The sequence below is a fragment of the Cervus elaphus genome, chromosome 19 (genome assembly GCF_910594005.1).
Source record: "Cervus elaphus chromosome 19, mCerEla1.1, whole genome shotgun sequence".
In the NCBI taxonomy this organism is placed as follows: Eukaryota; Metazoa; Chordata; class Mammalia; order Artiodactyla; family Cervidae; genus Cervus; species Cervus elaphus.
In genome coordinates this window covers 72064060-72089310 of record NC_057833.1, presented here as the reverse complement: position 1 = coordinate 72089310, position 25251 = coordinate 72064060, and the positions used below count along the sequence as shown (strand labels likewise).

Genomic DNA, 25251 nt, shown 5'->3' with positions numbered 1-25251 from the left:
TCCCGCTGCGGTGCTCCCACTTGCACCGCCGGCCTCGCTTGAGGCTCCCGGGCCCTCTCCTGGGGCGCCTCCCGCGGGGACCCGTCCGGCTGCCCCCGTCTCTCCTAGGCAGAGCCGGGTTCCCTTTCGGGACGCCGTGCTGGGGCTCCGGACGCCTGCCATCCGTGCCCGGTCCCCCATCTGCAGCCAGACCCCTGGCCGTTCCTGGGAGGTTCGGTCTTGTGTCTCGTGCCTGGGGACATCTCCAGAGTTTGAGGAGCCCAACTCACTCCCATGGGATGACACCCCGCCCAAGACGAAACTGGGCACGGGGTGTCCAGGGGTGCTGACCCCCCTCCTCGGCTCAGCTGAGAGGGAGCGGTTGTCCCTACTCCCCAGAAAGACTCGCCCCTAGAATGAGCTCCGAGGGACCAGCTTCCCTGCAGTGGGCCTCAGGGGAGGAGGGGTCCCTGACATTCCGATGGAGAGCAGGGGAAGGGGAGTCACAGTCACACCCCACCTACCCAGGAGTCAGCAGGAGCCCAGCCTGCCCCGTTCCTCTGAGGCTGGAGGTGTCCACTGGGCATCTGCCCCCAACCTGAGAGTCTGCTGAGGGAGACTGAGGGGAGCGTGGGGGGAGGGGGGGGTGGTGACTATGCTGGGCGGCTCCCCTGATGGGCCGGCCCCACACCCGCCCCAGATCCTCAGGATCCTCCCCAGCAGAGCCTGGGACAGGGCCCGGCACCCAATGGGGTGGTGGGGGGAAGTCTGCCGCTGGGAGTACCTGCTGATACCAGTAAGGATGATCAAAAACAGCAGGATGCCACCCCTGTGTGCCTGCCATCCTGCCCAGGGCCCCCAACCATCCTCCCCTGCACCTAGGGAGGAAGCTGACAGCTTCCACACCCCTAGGCCACCCAGCTGTCCCCAAGGAAAGGCTCTTCAGTTGCAGACACTCTAAAAGAAGGAGGCTTAAGGTCCACAAATTTCCATGGGGTTCAGTTCAGTTCAGTTCAGTTGCTCAGTCGTGTCCGACTCTGCAACCCTGTGAATCGCAGCACGCCAGCCTCCTTGTCCATCACCAACTCCTGGAGTTTACTCAGACTCATGCCCATCGAGTCAGTGATGCCATCCAGCCATCTCATCCTCTGTCGTCCCCTTCTCCTCTGCCCCTGATCCCTCCCAGCATCAGGGTCTTTTCCAATGACTTCCCTGGGTTTAGTTTCCAGTAAAGGAGCTCTAGCCTAGAGGCCCTCTTACAGCAGGGTTTACTCCCTCCCTGCCTCTGTCTGCCTCACCAGGGCCAGGAGGCCTGATGGGTATTTGGGGCTCCCAGGAGGGAGGGAAGTGGTCTGCCTCCTCCTGTCACTTGGCGGCAGGAGGTGGGGTGGGGAGAGGACCTGTGCCCCTGGGGCATAGGTGACTGGAGGGGCTAGATACAAGGGGCAGAGATGTGTCCATTCGGCCAGACATGGGTCTCAGTGGACCTCTAAAATACTCTGGCCACTGCAAAGCTGCCACCCTGGGCTGATGAAAGTGACCTGGGGGTAGGGCTGTGAAGAGCGCAGCAGGTTGGGGGCAGTTGTTGGGCCCGTCCGAGGTGGAAGCCACAGGCAAGGCAACATATAGGAGACCAGTCTCCAGCCACTGGGTCACCTGGTCAAGCAGGGCACATTCACACCCAGTGGACTCTGCATCGCCAGCCAGCACAGGTGGCTCTGTTGTGCAGTGGACCCACCTGAGGTCCCTCAGGTCAGTCGAGCTCCCTAGAATGGGCCAGTGCCTGGGAGAAGGAGCAGGACCCAGGGGTCTTCCCAGGCCTCAGCAGAGGGTGTAGGCCGAGCCTGCCCTCCTCTCCATCACCATTTTCTCATCTGTAGGACAGGGTCTCCAGGTACAGAGAGGAAGGAGACTGTGTTTGCTGCCATGAATGCTTTATGATACCTGGAAAACTTGGCTCTCATGATTATTTTAAGAAAAACGCAAATAGTTTGATTCTTTTATTTTAAACCCCACCCCATGTTCCACTGGATTGGTCCCTCCTGTGACTCCTTTCAAACATTTGTGCAGAGCTGGTGTGGGGCACATCTGCAGAGAAGCAGGACTCATGGGATTCTGCTCACTGAACAGGACCTGGAAGCCAGCCCCTACCCTGAGCATGCGTTGGGGTTGGGCCAGATCACAAAGGAACAGTGCAGTTGATGTAAATGGAATTGTTTTCTTAATTTACCTTTTGTGCTGTTCATTGTTGGTATATAGAAATGCAAATTATTTTTGTGTGTTGACTTTGTATCCTGCTACTTAGATTAATTCATTTATATAACAGTTTCTTTCTGTGGACTCTTCAGGATTTTGTACATGGAAGATCATATCACCTATGAACAGAGATAATTTTACTTCTACCTTTTATTTCTCTTCCTTGCCTAATTGTTCTGGCTAGGACTTCCAATACTATGTTGAATAGAAGTGGTAAAAATGGCATCTTGTTTTGTTCTGACCTTAGAAAAACTTCTAGTCTCTCACAATTGAGTTTAATATTTGCTGTGGGATTTTCATAAATGACTTTTATTATGCTGAGATAGTTTCCATCTAATCCTACTTTGTTGAGTTTTTGAATCATGAAAAGATATTGAATTTGATCAAAAGATTTTTCTGCATCAATTGAGATGATCATGTGGGTTTTTCCTTCATTCTGTTAATGTGGTGTGTTACATTAATTGATTTTCATATGTTGAACCATCTTTGCATTCGGGGAATAAATCCCACTTGATCATGATGTTTAACCCTTTTTTTATCCTGTTGAATTCTGTTTCCTAATATTTTGTTGAGGGTTTTAGGCTGTAGTTTTCTTTTCTTGTAGTGTCTATCTGGTTTTGGTATCAGGGGTAATATTGTTCAGTTGCTAAGTCGTGTCCAACTCTTTGTAACCCCTTGGACTGCAGCACACTGGGCTTCCTTGTCCTTCACTGTCTCCCAGAGTTTGCTCAAATTCATATTCTATGAGTCAATGATGCCATCTGTAATGCTGACTTCATAGAATGAGTTTGGAGGTATTCCCTCTTCTTCAATTTTTTTGGAAAAGTTTGAGAAATATTAATATTAATTCCACTTTAAATGCTTCATAGGATGCACCAATAAAGCCATCAGGTCCAGGGCTTTTCTTTGTCAGATTTTCAGTTACTGATTCAAACTACTTACTAATAATACTCAGATTTTTCTTCATGATTTTCTCTTTGTAGGTTTTGTGTTTCTAGGAATTTGTCCATTTCATCTAGGTTATCTAATTTGTTGATGTGCAACTGATTATAATACTCTCTTATAATTCTTCTTATTTCTGTAGAATAAGTAGTAATTTCCCATTATCATTTATGATTTTAGTGATTTGAATATTCTCTCTTTTTTTCTTAGTCCATCTAGCTAAAGGTTTGTCAGTGTTGTTGAACTTTTTGAAGAATCAACTTTTGGTTTCACTGATTTTTTTCCTGTTGTTTTTCTATTATCCATTTCATTTATCTCTGCTCTAATGTTTATTATTTCACTCCTTCTGCTAGATGTATGTTTAGTTTGTTTTTTTTTTTTCTAGTTCCTTAAATTGTAAAGTTAGGTTATTGATTTGAGATCTTTCTTGTTTTATGTAAACATTTATAGCTGTAAATTCTCTCCTTCATCCTGCTTTTACTGTGTTTCATGTATTTAGTATGTCTTGTTTTCATTTTTATCAGTCTGTGAGTATTTTCTAATTTTCCTTGTGATTATTCTTTAATCTTTTGGTTGTTTAAGAGTGCGTTGTTTAATTCCCACAATTCTGTGAATTTTCTAGTTTTCCTTCTGTCATTGACTTCTAAAGTCATCCCATTGTGATCAGAGAAGATACTTTTCATGATATTTTCTTTTTAAATCTATAGAGGCTTCCATTATTGTTATACTTTTCCCTATCATTGCAAGCCTTACCCTCTCTGGTTGACTTGACTTCCAGGGGATTTAAAAGACTGGCACCTCCCCCACCCTTTTCTTTTTCTCTTTTTCTCCTTTTGGAAGTCAGACATTGAAGACTATAACATTGGAAAGCAGTTGTATATACAGGGGAAATTAGACAGGCACTGCACATATCTAGGGGAAGTACAGGCTCAGGAAGGATATAAGAAGACCTTACCTTTACTCCTTGGGGCTTCCCAAGTCCCAAGTGGTCAAGAACCTGCCTGCCAGTGCAGGAGACATAAGAGATACAGGTTCAACCCCTGAGTCAGGAAGATCCCCTGGAGAAGGAAATGGCAACCCACTCTAGTATTCTTGCCTGGAGAGTTCCATGAGCAGAGTAGCCTGGCGAGCTACAGTCCATGGGGTCACAAAGAGTCGGGCACAACTGAAGTGACTTAGCATATACACACGCACCTTTACTGTTCAGGCTGATCCTTGGCACAGAGACAGCCTACAACATAAATAAAACAAAAACAATAAAAAATAGCAAACCCTAGAGAAGGAGAAGAATCTGATTTCCAGAGTTACCATATTAGATTCAAATGTCCAGTTTTTAACAAAAATCAAAAGGCAAGTAAATGAACAGAAAAATATGGCCCATTCAATGAAAAAAATATAAACCAACCAAAACCATCCCTGAGAAAGACCTCATGGTGGATCTACTGGACAAAGACTTTAACACAACTATCTTAAAGATGCTTAAGGAGCTAAAGGAAGATGTGAAGAAAGTAAAAAAAAATAATGTATTAATAAAATAGAAATATCAATAAATAGAAAACCTGGTAGAATCAAAAAAGATTTAATAGAGCTGAAGAGCACAATGATTTTATTAGAGGGCTTCAAATGCCAATTTGAGCAAAGAAAGGATCATTGAAGTTGAAGATAAGACAATGGAAATTATGAGTCTGAAGAGCAGAAAGAAAAAAAGATTAGAGAAAAGTGAACAGAACCTAAAGGACCTGCATACAGTTTTGGGAGTCCCAGAAGGAACAGAGAGAGAAAGGGACAGATGAAACATGTGAAGAAACTTCCCAAATTTGATGAATGACATGAATATAAACATCTAAGACAAATAAGGTGAACTTAAAGAGACTCACACGTTACACATTATAATCAAACTGTCAAAAGACAAAAACAAAGAGAAAAAATTTATATCAGCAAGAAAGAAGTGGCTCGCGATATCCAAAGGAACTTCAATAACATTATCAGAAGATGTCTCATCAGAAACTCTGGAAACCAGAGGCAGTGGGTTAACATATTCAAAATGCTAAAAGAAAAAAATATGTCACCCAAAAATTCTATATCCAGCAAAACTGTCCCCCAAAGTTGAGGGCAAACTTTAAAAATTTCCCAGATAAACAAAACCTGAAAGAGTTCATTACTAGATCTGCCCTATAAGAAATGCTCAAGAGAGTCCTGCAGGTGAAATGAAAGGACAATAGACAATAACTTGAAGTCATATGAAGATATAAAGAACTCAGTAAAAGTAAATACATGAGCAATTTTATAAAGCTATTATTATAACAATGGCATATAACTCACTTATTTTCTACATGATTTGAGAGACTAATACATTTTCTAAAAAAACAGTAACTAATCTAATGTATACCCAGGATTGGGATTGCTGGGTCATATGGTAGCTCTATCTTTAGTTTTTTAGAGAAGCCTCCATACTGTTTTTCACAGTGGATGCACCAACTGATTCCACAGTGGAATCCACCAATTCCCTTCAAAAGTGCATGAGGGTTTCCTTTTCTTCACATCCTCATCAACAGTTGTTATTTGTATTCTCTCTGATGATAACCATTCTGACATGTGTGAGGTGATATCTTATTGTGATTTTGATTAGCAATTCCCTGATGATTAGCAGTATTGAGCATCTTTTCCTGTACCTGTTGGCCATCTACCTTTCCTCTTTGGAAAAATATCTATTCAGTTTTCCTGCCCATTTTTTAATTGGGTTGTTTGTGTTTTTGATGTTGAGTTGTATGAGCTGTTTATATATGTTGGATAGTAATGCCTTATTTGGAGAAGGAAATGGCAACCCACTCCAGTATTCTTGCCTGGGAAATCCCATGGACAGAGGATCCTGGCAGGCTACAGTTCATGGGGTCGCAAAGAGTTGGACACAACTGAGTGACTAACACACATGCACAACCCATTATTGGTCATATCATTTGCAAATATCTTTTCTCATTCAGCAGGTTGTCTTTTCATTTTGTCAATGGTTTCCTCTGCTGTGAAAAAGCTTTTAAGTGTAATTAGATTTCATTTGTTTAATTCTGGTTTTATTTCCTTTGTTTTTGGAGACAGAGCAAAAAAATAATAATAATACTGCTGTGATTTATGTCAAAGAGTGTTCTGTGTTTCCTTTGGGAGTTTTATGGTATCCAGTCTTACGTTTAGATCTTCAATCCATTTTGAGTTTATTTTTGTATATAGTGTTAGAGAATGTTCTAATTTCCTCTTTTACATTTAGCTGTCCAGTTTTCCCAGCACCAGTTATTGAAGAGACTGTCTCTTCTTCATTGTATATTCTTGCCTCCTTTGTCATAGATTAATGACCATAAGTGCATGGTTTGTGCACTGGGATCTCTGTTCTTTCCTGTTGATCTATGTGTCTGTTTTTGTGCCAGTACTATACTGTTTTGATTACTGTAGCTTTGTGGTATAGTCTGAAATCAGCTACATGATTCCTCCCCCTCTGTTCTTCTTGAAGCTTGTATTATTGTAACTTTAATTTGTAACTCCACGTTTTGTTTTCTACATAATTTAAGGGACCAATGCATTAAAAATAATATTTGCTTGTGTTTTTGGAGCAGTTTTGTGTGTGTATGTTGTTGAACTTAAACTGGCTTCCCAGGTGGCACAGTGGTAAAGATTCTGCCTGATGATGCAGGAGACACAAGAGACACAAGTTCTATCCCTAGGTGGGGAAGATCCCCTGGAGTAGGAAATGGCAACCCACTCCAGTATTCTTGCCTGGAAAATTCCATGGATGGAGCAACCTGGGGGGCTACCAGTTTATGGGGTCGCAAAGAGTCGGACATGACTGGGCAGGCAGCACAAAGTTAAACTGGCATAAATTCCAATTATATTGTTATAATTTTATAATGTTAAGTTAATCCCATGGTAACCATAAAGTACCTAAAAACATAAAAAGAAATGAGGAAGGGATGTAAATGTTTTACTACAACAATCAGCTACACAGAAAGGAAGATAGTAATGCAGAAAATGAGGAACAAAAAGCTATAAGGTACATAGAAAACAAATAGCAAAACTACAGAAGTAAGTCTCTCCTTATCAATAGCTACTTGAATTGTAAATGGATTATACCGTCCAAGCAAAAGACAGATACTGGCTGAATGGACTTTAAAAAACACCATCCAGCTAAATACTGTCTACAAAAGATTCACTTTAGATCCAAAGACACAAATAGGTTTGAAAATGAAAGGATGGAAAATGCTATTCCATGCAAATAGGAACCAAAGAAGAGCAGGGGTAGCTATAACCAACACCAGGTAAAGTGAACTTTAAATCAAAAAGAGTTATAAGAGACAAAGAAGGGCAATATGTATTAATAAAAAGTTTAAGACAACAGGAAACAACGTATTATAGTTGTAAACAAATACACAATAACAGGCCATCAAAATGTTTAAACCTTAAAAATATTAAATCTTGATCATGCATTGGGGAGATGGTTGCCTGGCTCTTGGTGTTTCCACTCTGCCCATGTTGCTTAGTTGTAATAAAGGTGGTATGTGAGAGCCCAGTTTTCAAGACTGTGGACTCAAAACCATGCTGCCTGGATTTGGAGCTCAGCTACTAGCTGAGCACCTTGGACAAGTTACCTATCTTGGTCTCAGTTTCCTCATCTATGAAATGGAGGTTATATTAACACTAATATCCAAGGGCTGTTGTGAAGATTAAAAGAAAATCTGCAGTGTACCATCTGGTGCAGAGTAATCATAGATATTTCATGCCACTTAATCTTTTCTATTTTCTTCAAAGACTTTTTAGTCCATGCTCTACACACAGTTATTTGCTCCTCCTGGATTTTATTTGGGTGCCCTGCATGAGGTAGGATTACTTATAGTCATATTGTGAGCCCTTTTCCCAGCCTTCTTTCACTGCTCTGAAAAATAGCCATCTCATCTTTTCAGTTCTCATATGGTTTTATGCCACTGCTGTGTGGTCTTCTGGCCATTTCCTGCACCAAAACAACAAATACTTCATTACTGTGATTGTATTCCATTATTGCACTTGATAGCATAAATTTTATCAACCTTCATTTTTTATTTTTTTCACCTACTCTTATTTATTTCTTCAGATGAACCTAGGATTTATTTTGTCAACAAATAATGGCAAAAAAGAAAATTTATTGGAAATTTTAGTTAAAATTATATTCAATTATAGATTTTGTTAGAAATAACTGATATTCTTAAGTATTGTGTCTCTCATCTAAAAACAAGGTTTTTCTCTCCAACTGTGTTCTTTGGAAATTTTTTGAGTTTTTTCCATAAGTCATGCACATCCTTAGGTTCTTGTTAAGTTTATTCCTTGGATTTATTTTGGTTTTCTTGCTAGTGTAAATAGTATTTTTTCCATTACCTTTTCTAATTGGTCATTCCTGATAGAAGAAAACCTGTAGATTTTTGTGTATTTTTCTTATAACTGCCTCAGTGAAACCCCTTTCTCTCTCCCCTAAACTTTGTTCAGTTTATCTTACTGAGTTTTCTCGGTAGATAGTACCATCTTTAATAAGGAGTTCCCATCTCATCCTTTACAAGATTTATACTTGTTTCTTTTTACTATCTTATTGCATTGGCTTCTGACACAACAGTGAGTGACAGAGTGAGATCCACACTCTTTGTCTTTTTTATTGTTTGTACTCTACTGGTCATTCTTCAGGTGCAGGAGTTTTAAATCCAGAGTCAGTTCCATAGATGGGTCCACTGAAGTAATAAGGAATATGATTTCTGTGTATGAGTAATCTGTGTATTTGTGTCAGGTAAAATTGTCCACATTCTTAAAGGAGTCTGTGACCCATGCAGACAAAAACATCTATTTTAGTTTTGTGTAAAGTTTGATTGCTGTTGTTCAGTTGCTAACTTGTGTCTGACTCTTTGTGACCCACTGGAATGTGACACACCAGGCTTCTCTGTCCTTTACTGTCTCTTGGAGCTTGCTCAAACTCATGTCCATTGAGTCAGTGATGCCATTTAACCATCTCATCCTGTGTTGCCTGCTTCTCCTCCTGCCTTCAGTCTTTCCCAGCATCAGGTCTTTTCCAGTGAGTCATCTCTTTGCATCAGGTGGCCAAAGTATTGGAGCTTCAGCATCAGTCCTTCCAGTGAATATTCAGGGTTGATTTCCTTTAGGATTGCCTGGCTTGATCTCCTTGCAGTCCTAGGGACTGTCAAGAATCTTCTCCAGCACCACAGTTCAAAAGCATCAATTCTGGAGAAGGAAATGGCAACCCACTCCAGTATTCTTGCCTGGAAAATCCCATGGACAAAGGAGTCTGGTGGGCTACAGTCCATGGGGGTCACAAAAAGTCAGACAGGACTGACTGAGTGTGTGTGTGCATGTGCACGTGTGCACGCACACACGCACACACACACACACACACAACTTCTGGACATTAGCCAATCTGACCTCCAGGAAACTAAGAGGCTAAGGTTGAAACTTGCAAGGCAACCCCCTAAGTGAACTCTGAACTTCACTAGCTAGCTCCTCTGTGGAGGCAGAGTGCCATGAAATAGACATTGTAAGAGAGAACTGTGCTGTTATTCTTGTCGGAGGTTGTACTCCAAATCCTCTTTCATAAGAAAGACCCGATTTTGATGAACTTCTTAAACGTGATCGTGTTGAGTTCATTGATGTTAGCGTCCTCTTTGTTGTGATCAGTAGACTGATTTGAGAATTGTGTCATCACTGTGTAATAAGACCGGACACCACTGTTTGCCATCTTTTCCTCTTGTTATCGTGTTTGTGGGGGCTGGGGGAGAGGGAATCCATTCCAGATTCATGAATAAATGATTTTTAAAATTCTGCCCTGAAAAAAAAAAGCATCAATTCTTTGGCATTCAGCCTTCTTTATGGTCCAACTCTCACATCTGTACATGACTACTAGAGAAACCACACCTTTGACTAGATGGACCTTTGTCAGCAAAGTGATGTCTCTACTTTTTAATACATTGTTTAGGTTTGTCATAACTTTTCTTGATTTGAAATTCATATCCTTTATAGTGTTAATCCAACTCCTAAATCTCTTATGAGGTTTGCCTTGTCTGGTTTTTTAATCATAAATGGATGTTTGGTGGCTTTAATAGAGCAGTGACATACATACCTTATTTTAATGTACTTCACATTATTGCACCTTGCAGATATTTTGGTTTTTACAAATCAGTAGCTTGTGGCAACCCTGCATTAGGCAAGTTTATCAGAGCCATTTCTTCAACTGTATTTGCTCACTTTGTGTCTCTGTCACATTTGGGGAGTTCTTGAAATATTTCAGACTTTTTGTTATTACCTTGTTATGATGATCTGTGATCAGCAGTCTTTGATGTTACTAATACAACTCTCTGAAGGCTCAGGTGGTGATTAGCATTTTTTAGCAATAAAATACTTTTAATTAAGCTATGTATATTGTTTTTTAAGACATACACCATTTCACACAATAGACTACATTATAGTGTGAACATAACTTTTCTATGCACTAGAAAACCAAAAAAATCCCTGAACTCCCTTTATTATATTTGCTCTATTATGGTGGTCTGGAACCAAATCCACAATACCTCTCTATTGTTTGCAGAAACTCCTTGCAGAATATTTTTTAGGGATGGTGTGTAGGTGGCATAGTTCTGAGCCCATTTACATCTGAGGTCCTTATCCATTTTTTACGCTATTTGTTTTAATTGAAGTATAGTTGATTCACAGTAAGCTGCACAGCAAAGTGATTCAGCTATACATGTATATACTTTCTTTTTCATATTCTTTTTCATTATGAGTTATTGGAGGATATTGAATATACTTCCTTTTGCTATATAGCAGGCCCTTGTTTTTTTAACCTTTCTAAATGTAATAGTTTGCATATACTTACCCCAGACTCCCAGTCCATCCTCTCTCTCCCTTGGCAACCACACGTCTGTTCTCTATGTCTGTAAGTCTGTTTCTATTTGGTAGATAAGTTCATTTATGCCATATTTTAGATTTCACAAGTAAGTAATATCATATGGTATTTGTCTTTCTCTGTCTGACCTACTTCACTTAGTTTGATTATCTCCAGTTACATTCATGTTGCTGCCAATGACATTATGTTGTCCTTTTTTTGGCTGAGTAGCATTCCATTGTGTGTGTTAAATATGCACCACGTCTTTATCCATTCATCTGTCAATGGACATTTGGGTTGTTTCCGTGTCCTGGCTGTTGTAAATAGTGCTGCTATGTACACGTGGGTGCATGCATCTTTTTGAATTAGAGTTTTGTCTGGATATATGCCCAGAATTGGCATTGCTGGATCATATGGAAATCCTATTTTTAGTTTTCTGAGATGTTTATTCTTGTATATGAAAGATAAGGTGGCTGGGGAGACATCTCTTGGGTCATTTTATTTCCCTGTCAAAATTCTGAATTATTGTCTCATCTTCAGTCTACAATGTTGTAGAAGAAGAGTCTGATTCCTTTATTAGTGATTTATTGCTGTATAATAAAGTATTCAAAACAGTGATTTAGAACAATGTGCTAAGTCACTTCAGTCATGTCTGATTCTTTGCAACCCTATGGACTGTAGTCCGCCAGGCTCTTCTGTCCATGGGCTTCTCCAGGCAAGAATACTGGAGTGGGTTGCCATGCTCTCCTCCAGGGGAATCTTTCCGACCCAGGAATCTAACACGCATCTCTTATGTCTCCTGCTTTGGCAGGTAGGCTCTTTACCACTAGTGCCGCCTGAGCATTTACTGTCTCGTAATTTATTCAGGTTAGGAGCTCAAGGAAGGCGTTGCTGGGTGGTTCCAGCTCAGGGTCCCTTGCAAGGTGCAGGCAGGATATTGGCTCTGCCACAGTTATCTGAAGTCTTGGCTGAGGTGGAGGGTCTGCCTCCAAGACAGCTCACTCACCGCTGTCAGCCAGAGGCCTCATCGCCTCCCCTCGTGAGCTGCTGCAAAGGCTGTTGGCACATCTTCGTGTCATGACAGCCAGCCTCCTCCTTAGCAAGTAGTTCAAGAGAGGACCAGGCAGAAGCCACCATGGCTTTTATGTCCCACGCGTGGAAGTCACACAACAAACTCCAGGTTATTCTGTTGGTCACAGTGGTCAGTGATAATTCGGGGCTGAGAGGACTCCAAGGGGGATAGCTTGGAGGTTGCCTCCGATAGGCCGAAGTGATTCTTCCCTTTGGGTATTTCTGTATTTTGTATTTGTTGCTTTTGTGTTTTCCCACTGGGTAGATACTTTTAGAAGTTTTCATTATATTTGAGAATAATATTTTCTACCAGTACACTTTATTATGTGGGCCTCTTTTTAATTATGTGCGTTAGCGCATGGTGTGTGTGGTGTATGATGTGTGAGTGTGTGATATGTGTGTGTGGTGTGTGTGGTTTATGTGGTGTGGAGTGTGTTGTGATATGTATAATGTGTGTATGTATGTGTGTGGTATGATGGATGTGTGTGTGTGTGATATGGAGTGTGTGTGTGGTATGTGAATGATGTGTGGTGTATGATGTGTGTGTTTGTGGAATGTGTGTGGTGTGTGTGTGTGATATGTATAATGTATGTGTGATGTGTGTATGATGTGTGTGTGTGAAATGTCTATGTATGTGGTGTATGTGGTGTGGAGTGTGTGTGTGATGTATATAATATGTGTGTGGTATGTGGATAATGTGTGTGTGTGAGATGTCTGTGTATGTGGTGTGTGTGGCCATCAGCAGTGGTTGGAGGCTTCAGGGTTCTTCAGAGCCCCTGGCCTGCACCTCACCCCACCTTCTCAGTCAACACAATCAAGTGTTGCCCCCAGTCCTCTGTAAACTAGATTCCTCTGGGCGGAGAGTTCCCTTCCTCTGGACACTTATCTCTCTCTGGGCACATCCATCACCTCCTGCAGGAAGCCCTCCTGGATTTCCTGGTGCTCCCATGGGGCTTGCTTTAATCTCTACAGCCAGGCTGTGCAGGGCAATGAGGAACCGTGAATGTCCCGCTCAGAATGGAGCCCTAAGCCTGCAGTGTCTGCTCCCGCTCTGTGTTTGTGGCCCCCACCCAGGCAAGGGAGCAAGGTGCACCCTGAGCTGAGGTGCTTCCTGACCTCCGTGTGTCCCCCCAGCATCATCTGGGGAGGGGAGCCGGGGGCCGGTTATGTGAGGGTGGGGCACGGTCTGCAGTGCCACTCTTCCCTTTTGCAGGATGTTGAGGCGCAAGGGTGCTGCCAATATGCTTCGCAGCCCCTGCTCCGCCCTCCTGCTCTGGGGGCTCCTGGGGGCCGTCCATGCTCAGCAGCAGGAGGTCATCAGCCCCGGCACCTCGGACAGGAATAGCTGCCCAGGTACAACCGGTGTGGGCGTCGTGGGGCGGGGCTGAGTGGGGCCGGGATGGGGTGGGGCCTAGGGTGAGGGGCGGGGCCTAGGGTGGAGGGGCAGGGCCGGACCGAGGGCGGGGCGGGCTGCAGGGAGACCCAGCAGGCAGACCCCAGGACCACCGGCTCAGGCCCCGAGGTGACACCTGTGCGTCCCCAGAGAAGGCCGACTGCCCGATCCACGTGTACTTCGTGCTGGACACATCAGAGAGCATCACCATGCAGTCCCCCACCGACAGCCTGCTCTACCACATGCAGCAGTTCGTGCTGCAGTTCATCAGTCAACTGCAGGATGAGCTCTACCTGGACCAGGTGGCCCTGAGCTGGCGCTACGGCGGCCTGCACTTCTCCGATCTGGTAGAGGTGTTCAGCCCGCCGGGTAGCGACCGGGCCTCCTTCACCAAGAGCCTACAGAGCATCAGCTCCTTTCGCCGGGGCACCTTCACCGACTGCATGCTGGGCAACATGACCCAGGAGGTCCGGCGGCACGTGGGCAAGGGCGTGGTCAACTTTGCGGTAGTCATCACCGACGGTCACGTGACCGGCAGCCCGTGCGGGGGCATCAAGCTGCAGGCGGAGCGGGCCCGCGAGGAGGGCATCCGGCTGTTCGCAGTGCCGCCCAACCTGAAGCTGAATGAGCAGGGCCTGCGGGACATCGCCAACACACCACACGAACTCTACCGGAACAACTACGCGACAATGCGGCCGGACTCCACTGAGATTGACCAGGACACCATCAACCGCATCATCAAAGTCATGGTGAGTGGCAGGCTGGGGCAGGGCAGCAGGAGGCAGTACAGGGCTCTGGGTCTGTCTACCCACTGTGAGTGAGGTAACTGAAGGGTGTGGGGCGGGGGTGGGGAGGGGTCTGATGTGGGGAGGGATGTGATGTCTGCTCTGATGTCCTGGGTCCCTGCCCAGATGCGGAGCCAGTGCCACCTCCAGTTCCCCACTCACAAGGGTTTCTCTCTGTCTTTTCTGCAGAAACATGAAGCCTATGGAGAGGTGAGAGTGTCTCCATCCCAGCCCCGGGGGCTGCCTGGGCCTCTGACTCAGAAGAGATGACCACCCCCCTTCCCACACCGCACTCCCAGGAGCTAGGACAATGAGAAGGGCTGAGGGAGCACAACCCCTCTGCTCCCTGTGGAGCCTGAGACTGGAGTCTGATTGAGGGGCTCGTGGCCAAAACCATGCTGTCTAAGCCCAGGAGATCAGCATCAGGGTCACCTGCAATCCCTGTGGATGAGGCTCGAGGTTGAAGGTTGCCCCTGGGCTGACAGGCTCTGTCCACCTAAATCAGGCCAGGAGGAGAAGGCAGGTGGCCAGCTGTGTGCCCAGTGTGGGACCCTCGTCCCTGTGCTTCCCCCGCACCATCTCACAGCCCTGGCTCCTACAAGCCTGCCCTTTCCCAGGACAGCTGCTCAAAACACAGAGATTTAACACGCAAGAACAGCAGAGACTGGCCAGCAGCAACTTAATCCTTCCTATTGCCAGTCATTGCTTAACCCAGCCTTGGTTTCCCAAACTTGATTAGAGCACTCATGTGGATCCCCGAACCTGCCCCTGGTGGGCACAGAGGCCTCCTGGACACCTCTCAAGTCTGTTCCATCACACAGCCCCATTGTCAGGATGGCCCAGCATCCAGGGGGCCCAGGCTACGCCCCTCCCTCCCTCCTGGCACTTGTGACCCTGGCCTCACACACTGCCCCTTGCTTCCCATTTCAGTGCTACAAGGTCAGCTGTCTGGAGATCCCTGGGCCCCCTGGCCCCAAGGGCTACCGCGGACAGAAGGTAAGATGCCCAGACCACCAGTGGGGCCGATGTCACAGGAAAGCCCCTGACCTCTCCCCAGCTCCATATCTTAAGGCCACTGCACCTTGGATGGACTCACCACTTCTCACCTGGAGGATCTAAAATTCAGTTTTTATCAACTTCCTTTCCTATGGCATTTCCAGAAAAGTAGGAATACTTATAAATTAAGATTTGCCCATAAAATACTCCTCTAAAGTAAACAAGCATGCCCATGTACATAAAGAAGCATGAGCTACATTATTGTTAGTAACATGATGAAAATTCATACAGGGCACCCCTGCTTGTCATTTATTAAATAAGTGGTTTTTAAGAGGTCAGGTTGGCCCTGCATCTTCATAACAGCAGAGGTGTATAAAATGAAATTCCTCCAAAATTACTACCAGAGTATAAGAAACGCCAGTGATTCGTGTCAGAAAGCGGCTTCTTTCCAAGTTCAAGGGTGAGGTATCCAGGTACTTGTCTGCCAGGCTGCTGGTCACATGTTCCTGCTGCCTCCCTGGTTACTCCAGTCCTAGATCCAGGGATGAATTTGCCACCAGAGGCAGCTTTGGCCACCCATGGCAGGGCTGTGACTCTGGTCCTTGGTGGGGAGGGGGCGTCTCTGGAAGCTGCTGCAGGGATCATGTGGTTAGTGTGGGGGCAGAAGGAACCCCAAAACAGGAAACAGCTGTTCAGAAGCCTCTGCCCACCCACTGGTTCCTGTCTGTTGGTCTCCCACTTCCTGGATCCCCAAGACCTTCTGCTCCTTACTCCTCCCTCCTCTGACCACCTCTCACTTCTGCCCATCTTTGCCCTGAAACTGGAAGCATCTTAATAAGTAGATGCACTTACTTAATACAGTCCCACATTGTACAGTTAAACCTTGAATTCTGAGGAGCCAGCCTGTCTTGAGGTGTTATTTAGCTGCCCCCACAGGATCTAGAGGACATTGCGGCATGAGATATGGGGCAGGAGCAGCCAGGTGCAGAATTGGAGTCCTGTAGATCTGTGTGGGCACTCCACCCCAGGGCCGCTCCAGCCCCACCACAGGGCGGCTTCTCAGAGAGCTGACTGTCAGAGCCCAAGGGAACAGGTCAGATAGGGCTGTTCTGACAGGGACCAGGACTCTAGGGGTCCTGAGGTGGCACTGTAATTGTTACCTGGCCACCCAACCCCAGGATCACAGTCTTGCCACCTCCCAGGAGCTCCCCCAGCTCAATGCCTCCCTTAATTCCTTTCTCTGTCATCTGCTTTCAGGGCGCCAAAGGCAACATGGGTGAGCCCGGAGAGCCTGGACAGAAGGGGCGACAGGTGAGTGCCCTCCCCACCCCGACCCGTCTGGAGGCCCCTGTCCCCGCAGCTGGGGTTGCATCCACCATCCTCTGTTCTTCCACAGGGAGATCCAGGCATCGAAGGCCCCATTGGATTCCCTGGACCCAAGGTAAGTTGCTGCTGACCCTGCCTGGGGGGCAGGGACATGGGGACAAGCCAAGGGCTTCCTGCCTCCAGGAGGGGCCAGCCACGGGGTCAGGCTGTGCCTGGCACAGCCCATCATCCCCGCCCCTGCCCCACAGAAGTGAAGCGTCTCGGTATTTCCAGCGTAGCATCATCCCTGGGGGCACCTCTCCACCAGAGCCTGCCGACACCACCCCCTTCTCCTCCCTGGATCTGGTGGGTGGGTCCCAGCGCCCCACCCGCCCGTGGTAATGCTTCTTTTCTTTCCTTTTGACCTCAGGGTGTTCCTGGTTTCAAAGGCGAGAAGGTGAGATTCCACTCTGGGCATCTGACCTCACCCAGCCTGACCCCCTCAGCTGCATCCTTCAGCGAGCCCAGGGTCCTTGCTGGGGCACGAGACCCCGCATCATGCCGGTAGTGACCTCTGGGGCCTCTCTGGCCTCGTGTTTGGTCTGAGGCCTGGAGGCAGTGGTGTCTGTGATGCGGAAGATTAGCACTAACTGGCCTCTTTCCTCCTACACAGGGCGAGTTTGGAGCCGACGGGCGGAAGGTGAGTAGAGTGGCGGGCAAGGGCAGGGTGCCCACCTTCCCATTACTCGGAAGGAAGGAAGGAAGTCCAGGGAGCTAACTGGGTCCCTCCTCCCCTCTCCTCCAGGGTGCCCCTGGCCTGGCGGGCAAGAACGGGACAGATGGGCAGAAGGTGAGTACACCGTCCCTGGGCGGGGCAGCAGTGCCCATGGAACGAGCATGATCCCTTTAAGACTCTCAGGTCCTTCAGGGGGTGGGCTCTGGGCCCATCCGCCCACTGCCCACACCTTTGGCTTGGGCAGCCCCTGGTCGTGCCTCCTCAGTGGACACAGGACTGACGGGGACCCTGCATAAGGGGCGTGGACATTTGCTGCAGAAAAGCAGGTACTGGCCAGGCAGGAGTCTCCCAGCCTGGCCTGCGGACCTCATGTCTGGCCTGGCTGGGGGTTCACAGACCTGCACAGGTGCACACACACAAGTGTCGCGGGAGACCATGCATGCACACACACATGCACACACGTGGAGGAGACACCACAGACCCCCATGCTCCCAGCCACACCCCAGGGATGCCCTCCCACCTTCGCAGAAGTGCCACCCTGACGGCCATTCACACAGATGTCCTACAAGGGGTGCCCAGTGTGCCCAGACCTGGCACCTCTGACCCCTGTCATCAGGGCTCGTGTCCCCAAATCTGGCCCTGACACGTCTTCTGTTCCCCTCTTCTCCTTCAGGGCAAGCTGGGGCGCATCGGACCTCCTGGCTGCAAGGGAGACACCGGGGATCGGGTGAGTGGAGCCTGGTGGCTCTGGGAGATGCTGGGCACCAGGCAGGGGTCAGTCCACCAGCTGTAGCGGGAAGGCAGGTGGCAGGGCCCATAGCTGGGCTCCTCCCCAGCCACCTGTCCTGGACCCCCTCCAGGGTTCAGCCGGGGTTGGGGTCACTACGTGACAAGTGACCCTGGAGCTCCTGAGTCAAATGGAGGGGAGCTGCTCTAGAGTCCCAGGGCACGCCCCCCCAGATTGGCAGCTTGTCCGATCGGCCCACCCAGGCCCAAGGGGTCCTGGCATCCAGTCCAGAGATGGGGTGCTGGTCACCCTCCCCCTGGTCAGCTGGCCCTGAGCTCACAGGGAAAATTCAAGCACAGCCCTGGGCAGGAGCCCAACATAACCCCCTCTCTTCTCTCAGGGCCCCGATGGCTACGTGGGGGAAGCCGGCAGCCCTGGGGAGCGAGGAGACCAAGGCTCGAAGGTAGACGGCCTGGCCACGGGGCGGGCGGGCCAGAGCAGACTGGGCCACCACCCTCCCAGGGCCTTTTCCCTGCCCACAGCACCCGGCCTAGACGCCCAGCAAGAGGCACAGTCCCTGCAAACCAGGCCGGGGGCCATGGGGAGCCCACACATGGGGGTCGTAGAGCTACACATGGGGGACGTGGGGTGGTCACACATGGGGGCCGTGGGGTGGCCACACATGGGGGTCATATGGTGGCCACACATGCGGGCCGTGGGGTGCCCACATACGGGGGCTGTGGGGTGCCCACATAGGGGCGGGGCTTGCTCCTTGGACACAGGAGGAGAATTGCAAGCCCCCAGCCCCACTGGGGTCCTGTCTTGCTCCTGGGTCTGAGGAACAAGAGGCTGATTTCTTGATTTCTCCAAACATTTCCAGGGGGACCCTGGCCGCCCAGGACGCAGAGGCCCCCCAGGGGAGAATGGGGCAAAAGGAAGCAAGGCAAGTGTTCCCGGGGGCCCTGCACTGAGGCCCATGCTACCCCATGGCGGGAAGGGGCAGTGAGGGAGGGAGGGAGGTGGTCGTGCAGGCCAGCCTGGATCCTGAGCACCCCCCACACCCCATCTCTGTGGCCCTGCTGCCGGGTGACCGGGGTGTACTGCTCCTGAGGCAAACATGGTCCCTCTGGAGGCAGCGGGCGTGAGTCCACTTGGGGTTGGGCCCTGCCCCTGGCCACTCACACGTGTGGCCAGGCCATCACCGTGAGCCATCTCCTCCCCACAGGGCTATCAAGGCAACAACGGAGCCCCAGGAAGTCCTGGCCTGAAAGGAGCCAAGGGTGGGCCTGGGCCCCGAGGACCCAAAGGCGAGCCTGTGAGTTCACACACGCCCAGCCCCGGGGTGCCCGTCCCCCTGGCCGCCCCCCTCCTGCTGAGCCACCCCTCACACTCCCTACTCCGGGCGTCTCTGAGCCCTGCGTCCTCTGGCATCTCTAAATGTGCCCCTTGTCCCCGTGCCGCAGACACCAAGCAGGGCCACCAGAGAGTGGCCTGCAGGGTCCAACCACGCCCCCACCAGACACCTGGTGCCTGTGAAGTGGCCCTGTGCCCCCACCTCACCCCCTAGCAGGACACCCCTGAGGGCTAAACCTAGACCCAGACACACACGGGGCCGATCTCCAGGCTGACCCTCAGAGAGGTCGCAGCCTGAGGCCTGGCCTAATCCAGAAGGGACCTGAGTGACCACGCAGAGAGCTGGTCCAAGCTGGTGTCAGTCATGTCATCTGAACCCCCAGCCCACATCATTCCCAGACTCTCGCCTGGGACAAACTGGCCCAGCAGAGGACACGGTCTAAGCTGAAGCACTCTGAAGGGGGTCCCAGGCCCCACCGCCAACGTCCTTATGGCGAGGACAGAGAGTAGGGTTCTAGTGTGGCCCCCACCATCAGGACCCCCCCTCCCATAAGCTTGTTTTCTGCAGGGGCGCAGGGGAGACCCTGGAACCAAGGGCAGCCCAGGCGGCGATGGCCCCAAGGGTGAGAAGGTGAGTGTGTTAGGGGAGCCTGGGGCATTGTTGGCCGTGTCTGTGTCTACACTGGGGTCTCACTGGGATGAGGGGCCAACAGGGCCCCTGTAACAAGGGATGACCAACACCCCCACACACAGTCCACCTCAGAGAATGGAGGCAACCCCCAGGGCCTGACTGTCAGGGGGTGCTCCCTGCAGGGTCTGGGAGAGCAGGAGGAACTCCTTGCTGAGGGGCTGGGCAGGGCCAGCTCCACGCACACCATGCACAGTTGTGCAGGCTGCACACTGCTCCACCCCCAGCATCCCCTCCCCTCCCCCGCACACATGTGTTTCTATAGCTGGCACAGGAGGTCTTGTGATGAAAGCCACGGGCGGCCAGCTCCCTGTGAAATGTGAGAGAAGGGCTCCAAGGAGGGCTTCCTCCTCTGAACATGAGTGGTGGCCCCTGCCTGGGCTGCGTGAGGCTGAGTGGATAGGCCTGCTGTTTCCAGCATCACCCTCCACAGTGTGCGGCCTCCTCCCCCAGGGAGTTAATGATCCCCTCTCCTACTTCCCTCGCATGCAACCCAGACTAACCTGGCCTCTCTTCTCACAGGGGGACCCTGGTCCTGAGGGGCCCCGGGGCCTGGCTGGAGAGGTTGGCAACAAAGGAGCCAAGGCAAGTGGTCATGGCTGGGTGGTCACAGAGGCCACGTGCCCTCCTGCTGGAGGGGCTGCACCAGGAGCCCCCGCCCTCCACCCTTCAGACCCAGCCTGGGGGCCACTGTGGTCAGGGCTGAGGGCCTCTTGGAGGGCAGCACAGCCCCGCCTTGCTCACGTCCACAGTGAGTCTCTGAAGCGCCTCGTCCCTCTTCCTTCCAGGGAGATCGCGGTTTGCCTGGACCCAGAGGTCCCCAGGGGACTGTCGGAGAGCCTGGGAAACAAGTCAGTAGCAGAACGCCAAGGAGGGCCCGTGGCTCTGGGACCCAGGCCCCTCGCTGCCCTTTGACCTCATCGTCCCCCTTCCCCACCCTGCAGTCCACTTGGGTCCTCCTGTCCTTGGGCAGGCAGGACACTGTCCCCACAAACCTGGGCAGCGGGACAGGGGGCATCTCACACCTTCATCCTGCCCTGAGGGGGTCCAGATTTACCAGGTGGAGTGGGCAAGGGGGAAGCCGTGTGGGACTTGGGAGCTGGACGTGGCTCATGGAGAGTAGAGACCTTCAAGATGCCCAGCCCCGTGGGGTGGCAATGTCGCCTGGGGGTCAGAGCAGGATGAGGTCAGTCCCCCTCTGTGCCAACTCCCTGCCTCCTTTCTGCTCTCAGGGATCTCGGGGAGACCCTGGTGATGCTGGTCCCCGTGGAGAATCGGGACAGCCTGGCCCCAAGGTATGCCCCCTCCCTACCCTCCAGGATGGGGCTGGGAGCCTGACCAAGTCTTCCAGGAATCTGGCTGCTCAGCCCCCTTGGTGTGGGAGGACATCAGGGGCCAAGCAGCAACCCCCCCCACCTCCCCCATTTTCTCACCCTTGGGGGTGGCACATCCTCCCAAAGCGGGCCCTGCCCGTGAGGCCCCTCCCCACCTGCCCCCAGTCCAGGCCAGCTGCCTCAGTCTCCACATTTTCCCACTGGACCTGCCCTGACTGGCCTCCTATGTCCCCCAGGGAGACCCTGGCAGGCCTGGATTCAGCTACCCCGGACCCCGAGGAGCACCTGTAAGTCCTGGCACCTGGCGTGGGACAGGTACTGGGGGAGGGCCATGACCAGGGAACGTTTTTGCTAGTTCCTGCTGGGCCCAGGGTGAGTGGAGAAGGGCCCGGGGCGCCAGCAAGAGAAGAGGCAGGTCTCCTGGAACCTCAGACCTTCTCCCACAGCCTGCGTGGCTCACCATGAGGGTTGGGACGGGGCTGCAGGGCCTGCCAGCCCTCAGCCCTTGCTGAGTGACCCCTCTGCTTGCTTCCCAGGGAGACAAGGGTGAGCCGGGCCCCCCCGGCCCCGAGGTACGTACTGTGGTGCATGGGGCCGTCTGTGCCTCTGGCCTCCGCTGAGCTCTGGGGGTGGGAGCCGGCCATGCCCTGAATCCATGTGGGGTTGCATCTCTGCCAGCACTGCTGAGTACGGGTTCCTCCTGAAAAAGTCGGCAGGTCTGCTGAGGCTGGCAGCAATGCTGGGCCACAGAACTCTACGCTATTAACGAGGGTGTCCTGTGTTACAGGGGGGCAGAGGTGACTTTGGCTTCAAAGGAGAACCTGGGAGGAAAGGCCAGAAGGGAGAGCCCGTGAGTACCTCCGCGCCCAGGGCAGAGCCGTGTGCGGGCACCACCCGGGGCACTGCCAGAGCCCACCTGCCCTTTTCCTTCGCAGGCAGATCCTGGTCCCCCTGGTGAGCCTGGCCCACGGGGGCAGAAGGGAGCCCCAGGACCCGAGGTAGGTCAGTCGCCATGCCTTTGGCCCTGAGGCCCAGCCCCTGGGTCAGCCTGGCCAACAGGCACCCGAACCATGTGGTCCGCAGCCCTCCCAGCCTCGGCCATGAGGAGTGTCACCTCTCACTGTCACCCTTCCTCCTCCAGGGAGAGCCTGGCCCCCCAGGAGACCCCGGCCTCACGGTAGGTATCAGTTGGGGTTGGACTCGGGGTCCTCCTTCCTCTTAAAATCCGAAGAAAGGGCAGCAGGGACGGACAGGTCAGGGGGTGAGGTCAGGGCAGGAGGTGGACAGGGTCGGCAGGCTCCCAGGAAGCACTTCTGGTCCCTCCCCATGGTTCACGCTCTGCCGGGCCCACCCGGCTGTGTTCCAGGAATGCGACGTCATGACCTACGTGCGGGAGACCTGCGGGTGCTGTGGTGAGTCGGGGCCCCCACGCGGCTACACCGGAGCACTTGGGCACGCCCCTGGGGTCTAAGGGTGTCTCCATGGGCCGGGGGTCAGCGCAGCAACCCTCCCGCCCTCGGCTCGCCTGGCCCCGCCCTCCTGCCCCCTTCCGGCTGAGCTCACCCCACCGCTCTCCCGGCTCCCGGCAGACTGTGAGAAGCGCTGTGGCGCCTTAGACGTGGTGTTCGTCATCGACAGCTCCGAGAGCATTGGCTACACCAACTTCACCCTGGAGAAGAACTTCGTCATCAACGTGGTCAACAGGCTGGGGGCCATCGCCAAGGACCCCAAGTCGGAGACGGGTCAGCTGCACCGCAGTAGGGTGGGGTCGGGGAGCGCCAGGCCGCAGTCTTGAGCAGAGGGGCCTGCGCGCAAGGCGCCTGGGATCCAGACAGAAGCCGACGGGAGGGGCCTCGGAGGGGTCGTAGCTTCGCCAAGGCTGACCTCACGCCCGCGCCCGCTGCAGGGACCCGCGTGGGCGTCGTGCAGTACAGTCACGAGGGCACCTTCGAAGCCATCCAGCTGGACGACGAGCGCATCGACTCGCTGTCCAGCTTCAAGGAGGCCGTCAAGAACCTTGAGTGGATCGCTGGCGGCACCTGGACGCCCTCGGCCCTCAAGTTCGCCTACAACAAGCTCATCAAGGAGAGCCGGCGCCAGAAGACCCGCGTGTTCGCGGTGGTCATCACAGACGGCCGCCATGACCCCCGGGACGACGACCTCAACCTGCGGGCGCTGTGCAACCACGAAGTGACGGTGACGGCCATCGGCATCGGGGACATGTTCCACGAGAAGCACGAGAGCGAGAACCTGTACTCCATTGCCTGCGACAAGCCGCAGCAGGTACGCAACATGACGCTCTTCTCCGACCTGGTGGCCGAGAAGTTCATCGACGACATGGAGGACGTGCTGTGCCCGGGTGAGTTCTGGGAGCGGGGGAGGGGAGGGGAGGGCGGGGAGAGGGAAGGGGAGGGCGGGGAGAGGGGAGGGACAGGGCGGGGCAGGGAGAGATGGGGCTGCGCGGGAAGGAGGGGGGAGGGGAGGAGAGAGGAGGGGCTCCTGGCCCCGCAGGACCTGAAGGAGTCCCCAGGACCCCCGCCTCTTTTCCTCTCTCCTAGATCCCCAGATCGTGTGCCCGGATCTTCCCTGCCAAACAGGTAAGGTGGGCGCCGCTGACCCCCAGACAAGTCAGCAGCCAGGGCGGTAGGGAGGGCTGTGCAGGGACCTCAGGAAATGCTGGTGCGGCCACCCCCAGGAGAAGCCTCAGGTTCCAGACCTGCGGTGGCCCAGCCTCCAGGATCCCAGCGCTTCGGAGGAGGGGGCTGGGGGTGCTCAGCCACCCCCCATCTCATGCATGTGGGGAAGGGGCGCTGCCCACTGGGCACTGGGCTGGGCTCTCCAGCTACTGGTCTCAAACACACAGGTGCCCAGAGGGACAGAAACGCCAGGGCTGCCTGGGGCTGAAGCCCTGGATCCATACATGAAATGGCTGGTCTCAAACCCTCCAGGAGGTGAACACATCCACAGCCCAGGGGCAGCTGCGGGAGGCAGAGGGGCCTCTGCCCTGACAGCCCCATGCTACTGCTGCCTGGCATCGCCTGTCTGATCTTCCGTCTGGAAACAGACGTTTAGGGGGCCATGCCCCACCACCCCACGTGTTTGCACCAGTGTGGGAGGCTGGGGACCCACAGGGGCTGCTCCAAGGGGTCCCTCAGGTGGGGGACAGGGCAGGATGGCATCGTCCAGCTCCAATGGGCATCGAGCTGCTGCCTGCAGGGCTCTGCTGCAGTGACTGGGCCCTGGAGGTGCCCAGGGACACCAGGAGCTGAGCCCCCATGGCTCGCCCTGCCCTCGCCAGCCGGGTCGTAGAGCCAGCGCTGGATCCTTACGCTGAGTTGTGGGTGCTGGGCCTGTCCTGGAAGTGGGGCCTCCAGAGCTGACTCTGGGAGGTAGGGGCTGCCACAGCAGGCAGGGGCCAGGTTGGGCTGGGCTGCTGGCAGGTCCAACGCTGACGGGAACTCGGGGCCTGCGTCCACATCCATGTCTGCCATGAAGTTGGCACTGGGGCAGGCTCCTTCCAGGCGTCAGATGGGCCCCTGGGTAGGTTCAGAGGCTCCAAGGCCGCCTGAGGAGAGGGAGTGTGTTGACTTGGGGACAAGGGTCCCTACTCTTATTCTGACAGAGAACTTCCAAGGAAGTGCTCCTGAGGTTGTACCAGTGACCACACCATGGCCAATGGCAGACAGTGGGGGCATCCCAGAGACAGGCTGGGCCTGAGGTTCCCCAGTCAGCTGGAGACAGTGCTGTGTGGTGCCCAGAGCCACCCAACCCCCAGAGGTTGACCCAGTAGCA

General features: G+C 51.8%; 1 protein-coding gene across 2 annotated transcripts in view; it reads left to right on the top strand.

Moving 5' to 3' along the window:
- COL6A2 (collagen type VI alpha 2 chain) overlaps nucleotides 1-25251 on the top strand; it is a 31040-nt gene that overhangs the window by 227 nt on the left and 5562 nt on the right. For both annotated transcript variants that reach the window (XM_043873794.1, XM_043873796.1), the window contains exons 2-27: nucleotides 13356-13495; nucleotides 13686-14284; nucleotides 14510-14530; nucleotides 15251-15316; nucleotides 16574-16627; nucleotides 16713-16757; nucleotides 17052-17078; nucleotides 17295-17321; nucleotides 17427-17471; nucleotides 18031-18084; nucleotides 18485-18547; nucleotides 18965-19027; nucleotides 19310-19399; nucleotides 20006-20068; nucleotides 20648-20710; nucleotides 20914-20976; nucleotides 21358-21420; nucleotides 21696-21746; nucleotides 21996-22031; nucleotides 22247-22309; nucleotides 22395-22457; nucleotides 22601-22636; nucleotides 22826-22871; nucleotides 23049-23201; nucleotides 23366-23818; nucleotides 24018-24056. In XM_043873794.1, coding sequence (XP_043729729.1) covers nucleotides 13357-13495; nucleotides 13686-14284; nucleotides 14510-14530; nucleotides 15251-15316; nucleotides 16574-16627; nucleotides 16713-16757; nucleotides 17052-17078; nucleotides 17295-17321; nucleotides 17427-17471; nucleotides 18031-18084; nucleotides 18485-18547; nucleotides 18965-19027; nucleotides 19310-19399; nucleotides 20006-20068; nucleotides 20648-20710; nucleotides 20914-20976; nucleotides 21358-21420; nucleotides 21696-21746; nucleotides 21996-22031; nucleotides 22247-22309; nucleotides 22395-22457; nucleotides 22601-22636; nucleotides 22826-22871; nucleotides 23049-23201; nucleotides 23366-23818; nucleotides 24018-24056 — 2485 coding nt within the window. In that variant the 5' untranslated portion in view covers nucleotide 13356. The remainder of the gene's footprint in view (nucleotides 1-13355; nucleotides 13496-13685; nucleotides 14285-14509; nucleotides 14531-15250; nucleotides 15317-16573; nucleotides 16628-16712; nucleotides 16758-17051; nucleotides 17079-17294; nucleotides 17322-17426; nucleotides 17472-18030; nucleotides 18085-18484; nucleotides 18548-18964; nucleotides 19028-19309; nucleotides 19400-20005; nucleotides 20069-20647; nucleotides 20711-20913; nucleotides 20977-21357; nucleotides 21421-21695; nucleotides 21747-21995; nucleotides 22032-22246; nucleotides 22310-22394; nucleotides 22458-22600; nucleotides 22637-22825; nucleotides 22872-23048; nucleotides 23202-23365; nucleotides 23819-24017; nucleotides 24057-25251) is intronic.